The sequence below is a fragment of the Pan troglodytes genome, chromosome 18 (assembly GCF_028858775.2).
Source record: "Pan troglodytes isolate AG18354 chromosome 18, NHGRI_mPanTro3-v2.0_pri, whole genome shotgun sequence".
Classification (NCBI taxonomy): Eukaryota; Metazoa; Chordata; class Mammalia; order Primates; family Hominidae; genus Pan; species Pan troglodytes.
Window position 1 is genome coordinate 74,429,552 of NC_072416.2, and position 13,581 is coordinate 74,443,132.

The following is a 13,581-nucleotide window of genomic DNA, read 5'->3' on the forward strand; positions in this document are numbered from 1 at the left end:
TGAATTACTTTTATTAAAAACTGAACAGCTTTTATTTGCTTATGAGAATTATGCATTAAAGCCATTTGTAAAATAAAATTTTCATTAATTGAGCTATATTAAAATATTTTCAGTATACCTTGCATTAATTAAGATGCAAGCTATAGTGAAGGAGGCTATTGAGTTTTTTTGTATATGCAATCTGCCAGAGATCTAATTTACCATTTACTTTTTAATGACAATGGTAAGTTTTTCTGTCATGTAAAGAGTAAATGGTGACTTTTCTGAGATATTGAACGGAAAGCCATAGATTTGTATGTATATGGTGTATGTATATGAAAATGACTCAGCATATTTTTTTCTAATGTGGATATCCTAACAGAATTCATTAAAATATATTGTAGATGTAACTAGTATATATACATTTTTTAATGAAAAGACTAAAGCTATAGTTTTACTACTTCCAACTGATATCAAGGTCTATGTGGAAATTCTAATATGACTGAGAAAAGTCAAATAAAATGTAATACAATGTTGGATAAGCATGGAGTAATGAGAGTGATGTTCATTTCTTCTCTAATTGAAAGAAACAATGATGAGCTCAACATACCCAGCTGCATTTTTAATTGTACAAACTTCCATGAAATGTTTGGTTACTCGATTACTAAATTTCACTAGTGAATGTAGATGTCCATGGTCTCCTGTGCCCTTTTTTCACCAAGAATCTTGTCTGTGGCTCAGCAGTAAAGGGACCAAGATGATGTGCCAATCTGATATAGCACTTAATTTTTTAAAAATGCAATAATGTTTTAGGCTGAAATAGCTAAAATGTTATTTCCAATTTGAAAAGCCCCCTACTTAAATGCCTGTATACTCACGTGAACTGAATAATCTTTATTTGCATCTGAAAATTAGCTGTAAATTAGAGCTAATAATCATTGAAAGTTCTAGCTGCGAGATTACTCCAGGAGAAGACTAGTTTGCTGAGTTGCTTTACCAGATTCTAGAATATTGTTTCTCAACCTTGGCACTATTGACATTTGAGACCAGACCATTCTTTGTGGTGGAAGGCTACCCTGTGTTTTGTCAAATGTTTAACAGCACCCCTGGATTCAACCCAGTAGATACCAGAAGTATCCTCTTAGTTGTGATGACAAAAGTGTCTTCAGATATTGCTGATATTTCTTGGAAGTGGGGAGCAGTAGGGTGAAATTACCTCTGGTTGAGAACCTCTGAATTGGAATGTGGTCCTTAGCTTTGCAAGTCTAGATCCTGTGTTTTATTGGTGCAGTCAGAGAAAACTGGTTTTCTGGAATTAAACTCAGGAGACTCATGCTTAATCCACAATTCCAAATTTAATTTATATGTAGAGAAAAATATCATGTTTACTCCAGACTGATTATTACTGTTTGAGGTTCTCTTCCTCTCTTGTCAAGACTATTGAAGATCAAATGGGAAATAAAAAAATAGCATGGCAAACCTTGAACTGGAGTACACACTCCTTGAGAGAATTTATTCATGCTATTATGGCGTCTGATGGAACTCCTACACTTCAAACCTAAAGAAATAATAATTATAGTCATGGTATTCTTACATAGTGGATTCTGGACCGCAACTCGCGTTATAGATACGGTTCTATCACAATGAGAAGAGCAAATTAATCGAACTGTGTTCAATGATCTCATCTGTAAGAGAGTAACATTAATATATCAACAAGGAGGGGTAAAGATTAGTTACTATGTGTGGCAGGATTATAACTTCCTAGCACAGAGTGCTCTCTAAATGTGTCTTAGTTATTATTAGTTCTGTAAGAATAACTACAATATATCATTGTTAAATAAACATACAACAGATTGTAGGGGCAGGTATATGCCCATGGTAAAGAATAATAATGCCATGTAACCACCAAGGCAAACAACCAAAACTTGACCAAATATCACCAGCCTCCTGTGCGCCCTTCTGTTTTCCATATTACATGTCTTTCTCCCCACGAATGTAAAAAGTACCCCTTCTTTTGTTTTAATTCCACTCTTTTAAAGCTAGAAGTAGAACAATATTGATTCTTAATTTATAGTTGGCAAAAACAAATGAACAATAAATATATGTTCCCTAGAGTGGTTGTACCAGAGAGGCATTACATCCAAAGCATCGATCTGAATCTACATAATTGATTTTGAATTGCAATTAAACACCCTTTTCACCACACTTACACCTGCATGCTGAAAATGATTTTAAAAATTCCTAGTTCTAGTAAACACACACCCACATGTGCGCCCTCCTTCCATATATGTAATGCACTCTCTTGTGTGTGTAAACATACATGCCACAGTTTCCAGAGCATACTAAAACATTTTTGTTGTTGCCTGTAATTGGCAATAATCAGAATTTCCTTCACCACTCCATGGGTTGTATATCTTTTTATGTCTGTATTCCTTATTCTTGAATTACAACTGGATTGGCTGGCTTTAGTACTTAAGCTAGTCAATAGACATGCAGGAACTGTCTGTCGTAATGGTGAAAGAATTTAAGGTAAGAATAAGAAAAAGTAGACTTTGAATGAAAATGAGACAATCTTGAAAAGTAAAATGCTACCTCAGGTAAGCTCTTGGGAAAGGCATCCAAGAACAAATTAGGTTCATGTATAATAAACTTAATAAAATTTCAGGTGAATCAAGATAATTATTAGATTTATTTAAATAATTGCTTACCATTAATGAAAACATCTGGGACAATAACCCTGTATAATTTTAAATTATGGAATGTATATGTTAAAAAGTAAATAGAGAAATATTTTTCTGATTAATGCAAAAATGGGAACAACTTAAGAATATAAAATAAAGGCAAATGCTTTAAAGATGACATCGAATGAAGAATTGGCTGAATAAATTAAACATGTATGGATTTCATGATACACATGAGATTATTCTATACTTTCCCTCGCTCTTTGTGCTTTATCTTTTAATATTAGAAGCAATATATGTGATACACATAAAAGGGTAGATAGACGATAAATATGTATATGCATTAATATGTATGTATACATATTGATACATATGTAAATGTATGTGCATGTGTAATATGTTTTATATGAAACATCATAATTATAAGCCTGTGACTATGCCACTATTACCACAAAGGGATCCCAATCCAGAGCCCAAGAAAGGGTTCTTGGATCTTGCGCAAGAAAGAATTCAGGGCGAGTCCGCAGTGCAAAGCAAAAGCAAGTTTATTAAGAAAGTAAAGTGGTGAAAGTTCAGTGACTCGATAGACAGAGTAGGGCATTCATGAAAGTAAGAGGAATAATGCGGTCACCCTTGGTACAAATACTTGTGTGTATATGTGTATACACACATATATATAGGATTAGAAAAGATCATGGGGAGATGAGCTCTGCTACAAGGGTTTGTGATAAAGGATTAATTTTCTTAATTACTACATTTTGCAAGAATCAATTCATATCTTTAAAGCAAAATTAGGGATGCTTTTGTTCTCAAATTATTGGGATATCAGGACACCCCCAAGTCTGGGTCTGTTAAGTAAACGTTATCAATCTGTTCCCTTCACCATAAGCATCTAGAGGCTAGGAATACCTCACTTTCTGGGAATGCAGCCCAGCAAGTCTCAGCCTCATTTTCCTAGCCCTCACTCAAGATGGTGTCACTCTGGTTCTAACACCTCTGACACCACCTATCCCCAAATTAGAGCATTCCATCACATTAAAACTGGATACATTTGTGTAGATTCTGCTTTTTTCTCAAGGTAACCAAGATCCTGAATTTTATAATTTTCATTTCTTTTTGTAAAAGTAGTTTTTTAAACTCATATATGTCCCTAAACAACATACAGTATTACTTAGCTTTGCTTTTTAAGATTCTCAAAACGATCAACATATTACATACTATTTTATAACTTGATTTTGTTTTCCTCAAAAATGTCGCTTCTAAGATTCAACTATTTTGTTTTCTGTTGTTGTTGTTTCTTTTACTGGCGTGTATTATTCTATTGTGGAAAGCACTATGTTTTATTTGTTCTTTGGCCATTGGATATCTGGTCGTTAATTTTTTGTTTGTTTGTTTGCTACTATGAGCAACGTTGCTGGAAATCATACATGTCTCCTGGTGCACAAATGGAAGCTCCTCTGAGTACTTTTTTATTTCCATAGGACACAAAATTACTAGTATTTATATATCACCTTTGGGTAAAAAGACAAAGCTCCTTGAGGCTGGGGGTTCATCATTGGAGGACCTACGTATATCAAAGGGACTGGTGGAACATAGGGTATGGGAAAGTTCAAATATACAGCTAATGACAAGTTGTTTTTATAAAAGTAGTTGCTCAAGTTTATACTCCCACGAGCAATGTGTCAGAGCTTCTCTTGGCCTACATTTTGCTAGTCTAATGTCCATAAACTAGTATCCTTTTGTAGTCCCAGTTTACATCTCTTTTTGCTGATATATTTGAGGATCAATTTATATAGGGTCTGTGCTGTGAAGTCTGTTTTTTGAGACAGCGTCTTACTCTGTCACCCAGGCTGGAGTGCAGTGGTGTGATCTCGGCTCACTGCAACCTCTGCCTCTCGGGTTGAAGCGATTCTCCTGCCTCAGCCTCCCTAGCAGCTGAGACTACAGGCATGTGCCACCACACCCTGCTAATTTTTTTATTTCTGGTATAGATGGGGTTTTACCATGTTGGCTAGGCTTGTCTTGAATTCCTGACGTCCAGTAATCCACCTGCCTCAGCCTCCCAAAGTGCTGGGACCACAGGTGTGAGCCACCACGCCAGGCTGTGCTGTGAAGTCTGATCGTGCCTTCTGTTATTTTTGTTAATGTGTGTCATGATTTAAAGGTGGTTTTTGTTTTACTTTATTTTGTGTTTTATTTTCCTTTATTTGGAATACTAATTGTATACTGGGTTATAGGTTTTGCAAGTACTTTCTCCATCTTGTGATTTTTCTTTTTAATTTCTTTACAGTGTCTTTTGGAAACCTTAAGTATTTAATTTTCATACAGTTAAATTTGTGAATCTTTTATAATGAGGTATAATCTTTTCTACCTTAAGATATTGTTTTATTATATAATTTTATGATTTTTAAAGTATTTTCATATTCTCCTGTCTTTAAGTTTTTTCTTTTCTCATTGAACTTACTAGACTTCTAGTAGAATAGCCCCTGTAAGTAGTAGGCATATTTTTAGGGATCTTAGATCCTAGTTTTTGATGTTGTTGTTTTACTTGTTGGTTGTTTTGTCTATTGATTCCACGAAAGCCTCAGCACTAACTAACCCTAACGTGGCATTGTTCCTCCTGGCAGATGACTGTGATGATCCTCTTGTGTCTGCCTTGCCTCAGGCATCCTTCAGCAGTTCTTCCGAGCTCTCCAGCAGTCATGGTCCTGGATTTGCAAGGCTGAATAGAAGAGATGGTAAGTCTGCTTTTCTCCTCTGACTGGCCCATAGAAAATCTCACTAGTTTTTCACTATCTTTGCATACAGTCATTATGAATGATACTTGGTAAAAGAAAGTAAATTTCTAAATAAGCAAATGGTTAAAACTCATGAGATGTGTATGACATCTAGCTTCTGTTCTGGAATGTGAAAGGGATACATCATATATTACAAAGAATTGAGTTCCTTCCATCTGACAAGCTTTTTATATATCTTACTAAATATTTTCTACAATAATATACAATCCTTATGGACACATTAGTGATGAAACCTTAATTGGCCTTCAGTTTCAAGTTAAAGAAGTAATTTTCAAAAACGCTAATTATTTAAAAATAACAATCCCTCAGTGTTTTGGATTCTCGATGTGGTTGACATGATTTTCTTATCAGCTGAAGAATAGGAACATAATAAGATTTTCGTGGTCCTTTAGGAGTACTCAGCCAGGTGTGGTGGTTCATGCCTATAATGCCAACACTTTAGGAGGCTGAGGTGGGAAGATCACTTGAAATGAGGAGTTCGAGACCAGCCTGGGCAACACAGCAAGACCTTGTCTCTACAAAATAATAAAAAATAAATTCACCTGTGATGCATGCCTGTAGTCCCAGCTATGGCTGAAGCAGGAGTATCACTGAACTCAGAAGTTGGAGACAATGAGCTATGATTGTGCCACTGAACTAGAGCCTGGGCGACAAAGTGAGACCCTGTCTCAAAAAAAAAAAAGAAAAAAAAAACCCCAAAAAACTCAGTTCATCTTGTTTGTGTTTGATCACTTGAATATGTTAAAAGGAAACTGAAGATAATTAAATGGCACCTTGCTGTAGAAATAAGACAGAATTTCGAAAACACTGTGTACTTAGAGACAGAGTGTCACTGTGATCTCTTTTCATAACATACTAAGGTAAAATTCATCTGCACATGCATTGGAGGAAAACACACTTGGCAATACTAATACATAAAACGTTTTAACAATCATAAAAAGTTTTAATGCATGATGTTGTTGGTTCTCCCATTTATTATCCTCCTCTTGTGGCAACATCAGTCAGTCACTTCTAATTTTACTCTTTGATGTTATCCTTAATATGTGCTTAATGCTTGAGCACACTGAACATTGGACATGACAAATAGGTAAGAGTGTGTGTGTGTGTGTGTGTTTGTGTGTATGTGTGTATTTTGCCATCTGGTATACATAATATATATCACACATAGTTCTAATTACAATATAGATATAACACTTTAACACGATTTTAAGCTTAAGTTTATTTTAAAATTTCATTTCATATTATTGGAGATACCTACTTTTGTGTGCTTCTGAATGTGAAGGTATCAATGGAGAGTGAGAACTGAGATCCTTCTGTCAAATGGGAAATTGGGGGGTGCTTGAATATATTTTTGTAGATAATGCTAGCCTTTTCTTTTTGAGTGACTTGCAGTGAGAGTTACTGGTCACACAGGACTGTCTCTTCCTCTTTGCAATTCTGAGTCCCTGACCCATCAGGGGACTTTCCTAGCCTCTCTGATGGCCATTCCAGGCCCTGTACCTATGGACCCACCAGCAGGAATGCTGTTATTGCAATGCTAATCCTAGAATAAGGTCTCCATTCTGTGTTTCTTTATAAAGAAAAACAGAGTTTGACATTTACCACCACTTCATCTGAGTCATAAAAGCTTTCACAGAAAGTGGGCCAGTGAAAGGAACACAACATTTTAATTTACCTATTTATCTTGATTTCCTTTGTTGAGGTTCAATACATCACAAAAATATATGTTATTAATTAGATCAAATCATATTTTTCATTAATTTATATACTCATCAGGAGCCTCCATCAGTGGGACTCATTTTCATTCTTAATTCGTTTCTATGGCTCTTGGTAAAACACAATATCAAACTTCATGAATCTCATTTACATGTTAATGAAACCGAGACACAAAACAGGATCATTTTAATTATCTTTTGCTGGTTGTAAACCTACTTGATTACATTTTTCTTTTCGATTTAGGTTTTCTTTCTTTCTTCTGTTAATTACATGAAGTTTTCACAAAGGAACGTCAGATTTTCAGTGATTTATTAAAGGCTGTATTTTATTTCTAGTATTGAAACATTTCTCCTAATATTTCAGTCAGGCTAGGAAAAAGTGTTCATCCAAGTCTGCAGTCATATGTAAATAAACGAAACCAGCAAATAAAGGTCCTAGGATCTTAGATACACAGAATGACCTCTTTCCTACAGAATTATGAAAACTTAGAGCCAAAGAATAGAGTAAAAAAAATGAGAAAGTTACCCACTTATTTTCCATCTGTGGGATAAGAAGTGTCAAGGGTAATACTGTGAAAATGAGCTGGGCCCTAATAATGAGGGAAGGGGATCAAAAAAAGGCTACCATTGCTACTAAAAGTGGCTCACACCTGTAATCCTAGCACTTTGAAAGTCTGAGGCAGGAGGATTACTTGAGCTCAGGAGTTTGAGATCAGCCTGGGCAACATGGCGAAACTCTGTCTCTACTACAGATACAAAAAAGTTAGCCAGGCATGGTGGTGTACACCCGCAGTCCTAGCTATCCAAGAGGCTGAGGCATGAGAATCGCTTGAACCCAGGGGGTGCAGGTAACGTGAGCCAAGATTGTGCTATTGCACTCCAGGGTGACAGAGTGAGACTCTGTCTCAAAAGAGAGAGAGGGAGGGGAGGAGAGGGGAGGATTACCATTAAACATACTTTCCATTCGAAGTATGCTAATTTAATTTTGCCACATATGTGCTGTTTTGGGTTGAACTGTGTCCCCCTAAAAGATGGAAATCCTAACCCAAATACCGATGAAGGTGACCTTATTTGGACATAGGGTCTTATCAGATATCATCAAGTTAAGATGAGGCCGTACTGGATTAAGGGGTGGGGGCTAAATCCAATGACTGGTGTCCTTATAAGGAGTGTGAGATTTGGAGACATACAGAGACAGGAAAGACAGAGTAGACCAGATGAAGATGGAAGCAGAGATTGGAGTGATACAGCTGCAAACCAAGAAATGCGAAGGATTGCCAGCAACCATCAGAAGTTAGAAAGAGGCAAAGAGGGATTCTTCTCTAAGCCCACAGAGGGAGTATGGCCCTGCCTGTGGACATCTTGATTTCAGACTTCTAGTTTCCAGAACTGTGAGAGACTAAACTTGCATTCTTTTAAGATGCCCTGTTTGTAGTACTTTGTTACTGCAGCCCTTGAAAACAAATACAGATTTTGGTACTAGAAGTTTAGTGCCACTGGAATAAATACCTTAAAATATGGAAGTGGCTTTGGAATTGAGTAATGAGCAAAGGTTGGAAGAATTTTGAGGCACTTGATAGAAAAAAACTCAGATTGCCTTGAAAAGACTGTTGGTGTAAATACAAAGGTTTAAAGTGTATCTGGCAAAGGTTCAGAAAGAAAAGAGGGTCATGTTATTGGACATAGGAGGGAAAGCAATCCTTGTCAAAAAGTGGTAGAAAATTTGGTCGAATTGTGTTCTAATGCTGGGTAGAGATTAGAACTTGTAAACAATGAACTTAGATAATTACCTGAGGAGCTTTCCAAGCAAAATAGAAAAGATATACCTTTGTTTCTCCTTGAAGCTTGTAGCAAAATGTGTGAGGAAAGAAATACATTGAGAAAGAAACTGATAAGCAAAAAAGGCAATCAGACTTGATGGTTTGGAACATTCTTGGCCTATTCATATTGCAGAAGATGGGAAATTTCGCATGCTCTGAAGAGAACATCAAGGATGGGTTAGACAGATTTTGCTAAAGAGATTAGTTATGTGACTCTTGAATCCAATCAACCATCCAACAGGAATCCAGGAATAGAGATAAGGTTATCTAGAAAAGATAGCTGCATAGTATTGTCATTGTTGGAGTTTCAGTATAGCTTAAATTTTAATGGGCAATTTAAAGTTAAGTGTACGTTGACTCTTAGTGTTGTCAATGTAGAGTTCAAACAGGTTCTAGTGTCCCATTTGGTTGTCTAAATGTGACCTTAGTACATTTAGAATCCAGAATATGGAGAAACCACATCTTTTATAGTGTTATAATCTGAACGTAAGTCTTTATTTTAATGTACTTGGACAACCTTGGAAATGAGTGATTGCAAATTAATACATTTGTGTACAGGAAAAATAATACAATAGTAAATAAAATGATTGTCCAAAGCAAAAATAATATATTTATATGTGTGAGTAGAAACATACATATGTACACTTCTTTAAGTATATAAAAGATGGTTTCCATAGCTGACAAATAATGTGAGTTTCCACTCACATCTTCTGTAAGATAAGAATGTTTTCTGATGTTAAAAAATTGGATATTTGTCTATCATAATATTTCCTGATGTTAAAAATTGGATATTTGTCTATATATTTCCATTTTCTATTTTTTAAACCACAACTACACCCTTCTATTCTAAATGCTTGTTAAGCAATGTTTTCCCAATACCTATAGAATTTGATATTAAAATCAAGCAGTTATCTGTAGAGGAATTAGCTTACTTGGTTAATTGACAGAGATAACTCCCATTCTTGGATGGATCTCTATAAGAATAATTATAGCAATCTATATAGCGTTGTTTGGCAATTTTGACTGCCCTAAATTGTTATGCTTCTTTGCAAACAACTATTATGCTTCAATAAATCTTCCAAGATATGCATGTTGCATGTCAGTGCTTAAGAGGATAGATCCGTAAAGATAAAAAAAAAAGTAGGTGCTTTTTTATGAGTTGGATATTTCCTGGTGTTAAACGTATTATATTTTTAAAAAACCTCTATAGGCCGGGTGCGGTGGCTCACGCCTGTAATCCCAGCACTTTGGGAGGCCAAAGCGGGTGGATCACGAGGTCAGGAGATCGAGACCATCCTGGCTAACATGGTGAAACCCCATCTCTACTAAAAGTACAAAAAATTAGCCGGGCGTGGTGGCGGGTCCCTGTAACCCCAGCTACTCAGGAGGCTGGGGCAGGAGAATGGCATGAACCCGGGAGGTGGAGGTTGTAGTGAGCTGAGATCACGCCACTGCACTCCAGCCTGGTGACAGAGCGCGACTCAGTCTCAAAAAAAAAAAAAAAAAACTTTATAATAATTAAAATTTTTAAATGATAGTATTAATATATTTAATAACCAATACTTTCTGTATGAAAAAAGAGTAAGATATAACTTTTGTACAGGATTGAAAAATCTCAAGCCTAGAGAAAGGGGAACCTGGCTGGCACAATTGGTATGAGTCTGAAATTTGCCTGAGAGGTCCCATGGCCAGGCTGGGGCAGGTGAACTTCACTGACTGAGTTTGTTGCACTGGAGATGCCCTGTACTTGTGGAGTTTGTTGGAGAACAGAACATGCCAGCAATTTATTTGCTTCTAGACCAACTCATGATATCCAGAATCCGATGTGCTGAGAGTATGCCTTTGGCAACTGAAGAATTACGTGAATTGCAAGAGTCCCCTGCCTTCCTGCTGATCCAGGCTGTGGCATGTGATTTATTAGCACTGCCTGATATTTCTGTCTTGTGCCCTAATTTTTTCTGGGTTTGGGCCTTGTCTTAAATCCATAGGTGTACAGCTCTTAATATTGAGATGGGGATGCTAATATGACTGAAACTCTGAATAGTCATCCCTAACAGTCACAGAACTTGAGCCTCCCAGACACACTTGAACTTCAGCTCTTCCACTCTCCTTCTTCTCTTTCGTATTCTTTCCTGCAGATCATAACATTTTAGTTGAAGAGCGACTTCTTTGGTGTTAGACATATCTGGAATTAATTCACTATTCTTGGGTCTTAATCGCTACTACATTTTACTCCCTTAAGGATTGGCAAGATATTTCACCACCAAGCTTTAATTTCCTATGGGAAGAGCAGGGATAACAGTGAGATGGTATTGTCCTTCTGAAAATGATTGTGGCACTGTGATGGGGCCACATAAATTACAAAAACACAGTGCTGTACACACTTTAACCACTTTCAAAGTGTGTCCTGCCGGTTAACCCCATTTTAGCAAACTAAATATATATACTCATTTATATAAAGGTAATCTCAGAGAATTCTGACCTCCACAGAACTATGCTGGAAAGAGTCAATTTATTCCTTTTTATTTTATTTTTTATTTTTTGTTTTTTTTTTTGAGACAGTCTCACTTTGTCACCTACGCTACAGTGCAGTGGCACAATCCCAGCTCACTGCAACCTCTGCCTTGTGGGTTCAAGCGAGTCTCGTGCCTTGGTCTCCTGAGTATCTGGGTGTACAGGCATGCATCACCACACCCAGCTAATTTTTTTTGTTGTTGTCGTATTATTAGTAGAGATGGGGTTTCACCATGTTGGCAAGGCTGATTTCGAACTCCTGACCTCACGTGATCTGCCTGCCTCGGCCTCCCTAAGTGCTGAGGTTACACGCCTGAGCCACTGTATCTGGCAATATTCCTGATTAATTACAAAGCAAAACAGAGTCAAATAATTAGTTTTTTTATATTTGTTATTAGATTGAAGTAAAGCTAAAACAGTCTGATATATCCTTAGTCAAAATCTGTGAATTAGGGTGATATGATGGTTTTATTTAAAATATTTTTACCTTTTTTTTTTTCCTCAGCAGTCTGGATTTAGTTTGTGAAGTTTAAAAAAAAACTTACTAAAACATTAACATTTTGATAAAGGTTGGAAAATAAAGTTCCAGATTAATTTTATGATCAGTGATGTATCACTTGCACTAATAAATTATATTTTGTATACCAGCCTTGAGAAGGTGAAATAAAAATAAGTGAAGGGTTACACATTTATTTCTAAATATGCTGATATCTTCTATTTGTTAAAGCAGTGGAGAGTTTGCTACCACTTCTGAGATTAATATAGAATCACTTCTATTTTTGTGTCGATTTATTTGATTTAACACCATAGATGACTGTCCACCTGACTGGCTGGTTCCCTCTTGGCTTTAGATATTGCCCTCCCTCCTTGGCCCCTTCCTTAGAACATGCTCCAGCTTCTCTGATCTCCCTGCCAGCGTCTTGGTGCGTTTTCCATCTTACCCTTTATCGTCCTTGTCTGCTCTATGGCCCACAGTCTTCAGCTCTAAATCAATCTGATGGTGTCATCCGTGGGAATGCGCCAAGTAGCTAATCCTAAGTAATGTGTAGTTCTGAAATCAGGGCAACTAGATTATAATACTAAATTGTGAATGGCCTTAAGGAAATGACATTACCTCTCTTTTTTTCCCCCCTGGGTAGAGGATTGAATTTGAGGATCTCTAAATTCTATGACAACGTACTCTTCTTATATGTAATATTCTACTGGCAATGTAGCTATCTTCTGTTTCTAACTCTTAGAAATCTTTAAAGCATGTGAGTAAGAGAAATTGGTAGCCCCTCAATAAGAAGGTGAGGGGAGTACCTTAAGGCAGATTATCCTTCTAAGTTTTCCTCAAACAAGATGACACAGGATGCTCCCACCTTAGGAGATGTCTTCAGCTTTCATAAGATACAGGAATTCAAAATATAAATGTGGCCCAACTGAAATCGATACAGTGGCTCAAATTTGGTCAATTAAAATATATTCACAAAATTAAACATTATCACTAATACATAAACATTTCTTTTAGTATCCATCTGATATTTTCAGTGCTGAGTAGGAAAATTTTACATGCAGGTGCAATGAATAAACTATGAGTTAAGTAATCAAGGGTGTCTTTGGTTGGGTTCTCCTAGAAGCACACCTGGAGCAATGTCTGAGGTACAAGTGATTTATGAGGGCATAGCTGCCAGGAGAAAACAGAGCATGGGGGAAGCAGGTTAAGGAAGAAGAAACCAAATAATTTCAGAAATCTCAGGCACATCATAATCTCTCAGAAAACTCTGAGGGATAAATTTTACCTTGGACTTTGCCTTACCTCAAGGTGACAGTAGAGTCTAGCATGGTGTCTGGCTATATGAATAATTAATTTAGAAATGTTAGCTGCCATGTCATACAACTGGCAGCAGATTTGATGTCTTGTTAGGGCCCTTTTGCTGGCTTACTCATAGCTGTCTCCTCAATTTATGCTTAAGTGACCTTTCCTGGTACTTACTCATGGAAAGAGATCTCTCTCTCTCTCTGTTTCCTCTTCTTATAAAAGCATTAATCATATCATGAGTGGCCCACCCTCGTGACAATGTAAACCTAATTA

At 36.6% G+C, this 13,581-nt stretch overlaps 1 protein-coding gene across 5 annotated transcripts in view; it reads left to right on the top strand.

Annotated features, from left to right (window-relative positions):
* The window catches only part of CNTNAP4 (contactin associated protein family member 4), a 325,777-nt gene that overhangs the window by 75,500 nt on the left and 236,696 nt on the right, over positions 1 to 13,581 (top strand). For all 5 annotated transcript variants that reach the window (XM_063797455.1, XM_001143566.6, XM_063797456.1 and 2 more), the window contains one exon: positions 5,288 to 5,398. In XM_063797455.1, coding sequence (XP_063653525.1) covers positions 5,288 to 5,398 — 111 coding nt within the window. Of the gene's footprint in view, positions 1 to 5,287; positions 5,399 to 13,581 lie in introns of those variants that run through there.